The 4,098-nt window shown below is 42.9% G+C and overlaps 1 protein-coding gene across 1 annotated transcript; it reads left to right on the forward strand.

The window, feature by feature from the left end:
- Positions 1–1,039: 1,039 nt before the first annotated feature.
- tmem271 (transmembrane protein 271) lies at positions 1,040–2,799 on the forward strand. The gene has a single exon (XM_030145781.1). The coding sequence runs from the start codon at positions 1,477–1,479 to the stop codon at positions 2,296–2,298; it is 822 nt and encodes a 273-aa protein (XP_030001641.1). The 5' UTR covers positions 1,040–1,476; the 3' UTR covers positions 2,299–2,799.
- Positions 2,800–4,098: the final 1,299 nt, after the last annotated feature.

A 4,098-nucleotide genomic window follows, 5' to 3' on the forward strand; every position in this document is an offset into this window, starting at 1 on the left:
TCATTATTTATGGGTTAAGTCATTATTTTACTGGTCTGGCCTTGAGATCAAACTGGGCTAAATATGGAACTGAACCAAAATGAGTTTGACAGCCCATGCTTTAAAGCACAGGTGTCAAACATGCAGCCCGGGGGCCAAATCTGGCCCGCCAAATGGTTCAATCCGGCCTTTGGGATGAATTTGTGAAATGCAAAAATTACCCTGAAGATACTAACAATCAAGGATGTTAAAATAATTTTAGGTCATTTCAATCTAAAAATGATCAGACCAGTAAAATACTATCATGATAACCTATAAATAACGAAAACTGTAAAATTTTCTCTTTGTTTTTGTGTAAAAAAAAAAAAAAAAAGCAAAATTACACAAGAGTATTTACATTTACAGACTAGCTTTTTCCAAAAAATGTGAATATCTGAAATGTCTTAATAGAAGTATGTGGAATTTTAATAATATTCTCCCTGTTATTTAATGTTTTGTGTATTTGTAGATCCACTGTGATGTGTAAGTTGTGATTCACATGTATAAATGATAAACTAAGGCCTAATATTGTTAACATTGCACTTACTTTACTAAGGAATTTTCAGGTTGTTCAATATTTGTTCATGTTATGTTCGAGTACAATTCATAGATGTAAACATTTTCATTACGGAATTTTAATGTTTTCGATTAAAAGTTATTATTATCCTATTATTTAAGTAAGTATTTTCATAATTTAATGTTTTTTTTGCACTAAAACATAGACAAAAATTTGGAGTTGTCATTATTTATAGTTTATTCTGTTATTATTTTACTGGTTCGGCCCACTTCAGGTCATACTGGGCTGAATGTGGAACTGAAGTAAAATGAGTTGGACAGCCCATGCTTAAAGCCTCTACCTACGTATGAAACACTTTCAGGGGAGTGTGCGCGGATTTAACGGCCCCGTGGGTCACCGGTCATTGGTCCACGCAGGATGTCTGAGGATGTAAGAGCCTCCTCCTCCTCCTCCTCCTCCTCCTCCTCCTCCTCCTCCTCGTGCCACAAAAGCACCACACGCCATTCAAGCCGGAGACTCGGCGGACTGCAGATGAGACTGAGCTGAGGAGGAGGAGGAGGAGGAGGAAGAGGAGGAGCAGAGGAGGACAAAGTTTGAGTGAGGAAAGTGTCAGTGGAGTGTGAGTCCACTGGTGCTGATGCTGATGAGGATGATGAAGATGATGGGCGGTTAGGTGATGCGGGCTCCAGTCTTCATCACCACTTTGGGTTTGGATTATTGATCAGAGACAGAAACAGGAACACATGAAATAATTATTCATCCGGGATGCGAGAGAGACGCCACCGCGGCGAGGACCGGCCGCTGTGAGAACCGGGAACCGGGAGAGGAGAGAGACAACCGGCTATAGAGAAATGTCCACATGTGAGAACGAAGGAGAGGACGAAGGAGGATGAAGAAGGGGGGAGAAGCAGAGGGCTGTTCAGCGGCAGAGGTGGAATATAATGAAGTTGAGTGGGAAAGGACTGTGCACCGTGCTGTCCGGCTCCCTCCTCTTCGTGTGCGCCCTCAGCCAAGTTGCGGTTGGATTCAGATGCGTGTCTCTGGGATCTACGGTGAAAGGGCATTTCCACCTCGGAGCCGCGGCCGGGGCTTTCTATTCGGGTCTGCTGGTGGGGGTCGGCCAGGTCCTGCTGGGGTCCGCGCTCCTCTGCTGCGCGGACAAACCCGGCTGCAGGAATTTCTTTCTCCTGGGGGTTGTGGTCTTCTTGTTGGGGGTCCTCACTGCCTTCTCCGGCGCGGTGGTGGACGGGGACACGGCTGCCCTGGTGGACAGGAAATATTCCCACTACTGCTTCCACTCCACGGTGATGATTGTGAACCCTGCGTGCGAACAGCTGAGGGATTACCAGCGCACTCTGGTCATGTCCACGGTCCTGTGCACCCTGGAGTGCGTCCTGGGGCTCATCAACCTGGTGGTCATCAAAAGGTACAAAACGGAGCAGTTTTCACGGAGTAGACAGTGTCAGAGGATGAGGAGGGGGGGGAGGAGGAGAGAGAGGGGGGCCATCATCCTCAGTGAGGAGCGGGACTGCTCCTTATTGGCGGATTTCCAGCCGGTGTCTTACATCAACCTTGGGGTTTTTAACGTGTTGGATGAGACAGGCGCAGAAGTGCAACGCGGGGGACACCCGTCCATCGAGCTGCCGGGGTACTCCCCCTCGGACCCGGAGCTCAACCACTGCTTCCCCTTCTCTTACCCCCTCCCCAGTGAACTGCCGCCCGCATACGAGGACATCTTCCCCGCTGAGGCATGCAACACATAGCCGCTCTGGAGCAGCCCCCCCCCCTCCCCTCTTCTGCTCTGACAATCACTGACTTTGTGCTTAAGTCCCCCCCCCCCCCCCCCATTTAAAAATCCTCCAACAACAACACCCTCCCTGGCAAAAAGCAGCCTGTTCCATAGGAGGACAGTAGCAGCAGCAGCAGAGGACAGTAACAGTCCTGGTCAGTGGGATAGTTTCTATGGGTGTGTATTGGCAAGAGTCACAAAACTAGGATCACGATACAATATATCACGATATATCGCAATACTGTTAAAACTTCTTCATCAGAATTTGGAAGCAATCCGTATTATTGAGAGGAGATCATTGGATCAGACTGTTCTCCTGGGTACATGGGCAAGGTAGAAACTCCAAAACATGAAAATGTGGCCTTGGCTCTGACTCATCAGTAAACTTGCAGCTTTATTGATTGACTGACATCACATCTATTTGAGAAAAAAACATAAAGCAAATTAGGGTGGTCTTGGTTCACTCAGAAAAAGGGCTGTGTATTGGCAAGAATCTGACAATACGATAAAAGTCACAAAACTAGGATCACGATACGATATATCACGATATATCACAATACTGTTAAAAAGACAACTTTTGTTTGTTTCTTTTTAAAAATGTTTATTTCCTTGAAGAACTGAATTACACCAGAAATATACACAAGTACTAAACAGATTTGTATTTGATCACAACAGGATCTAATGTTGTATCACAGGGCTGTCAAACTCACTTTAGTTCAGTTCCACATTCAGCCCAATTTGATCTCCAGTGGGTCGGACCAGTAAAATAATAACAGTGAAAAAAGTCAAATTACATTATGATCAGGTTTACATCTACAAAGTACCTTAACAATCTGAATAGCATGAACAACTTGAATTGTCTTAAGAAAAACAAGTGTAATTTTAACAATATTCTGCCTTGGTTTATCAGTTTATCATTTACACATGTGCATTACAATCGCACAAAACATTTAGTAACAGGCAGAATATTGGTCAAATTGCATTTACTTTTCTTAAGACATTTCCATTTGTTCAGGTTATTCCCATTTTTTGTAAAAGTATAGTTTGGTAATGCAAACATTTTCATGTAATTTTACATTTTTACACCAAATAAACCAAGAGAAAATGTGGGGTTGTCATTATTTATAGATTATTCTGATTCTATTTTACTGGTTCTGACCCACTAGAAATCTGATTGGACTGTATGTGTCTGTATGTGGAACCTGAATTAAAATGATTTTGACACCACTGATTGTTAATATCTTCAGTGTAATGTTTGCATTTCACAAATTCATCCCAAGGGCTGGATTGGACCCTTTGACGGGCCGGATTTGGACCCCGGGCCACATGTTTGACACCTGTGCTATATCACAAAATGTTCCTGTGTTCAAACTTAAGTTGTATTTTACAGACTTTACAGTTTCAGATCCTGTTCAAATGTTCATATTTTATTAGTTCAGAACTAACATCAGAACAGTATTTTTGTGTAATCCCAACAAAGGAACTAACATCATTTAATAAAATAGTGTTAAATAATAATAAATAAAATCAAAACAAAAATGAACCTCCACAAAATCTGCATTGGAATAAATACCTAAAAATATCGATACAGTACTTTTTAATATCGATACAGTATTGTGAAATGAAATATCGCGATATATTGTATGACCGATATTTTCTTACACCCCTAATATTTTCTGCCATGTGCCTGGTGTCTTATTGTCCCTCATCAGTCAGACTGATGTGGATCAAAGTGAGACCCCAGGTCCAGACAGAGCAGGAAGGCCCAGAAACG

The sequence above is a fragment of the Sphaeramia orbicularis genome, chromosome 10 (assembly GCF_902148855.1).
Source record: "Sphaeramia orbicularis chromosome 10, fSphaOr1.1, whole genome shotgun sequence".
In the NCBI taxonomy this organism is placed as follows: Eukaryota; Metazoa; Chordata; class Actinopteri; order Kurtiformes; family Apogonidae; genus Sphaeramia; species Sphaeramia orbicularis.

What these genes read in the sequence shown, in the direction of transcription:
- tmem271 (XM_030145781.1), top strand. Translation starts at nt 1,477, where the DNA reads ATGAAGTTGAGTGGGAAAGGACTGTGCACCGTGCTGTCCGGCTCCCTC.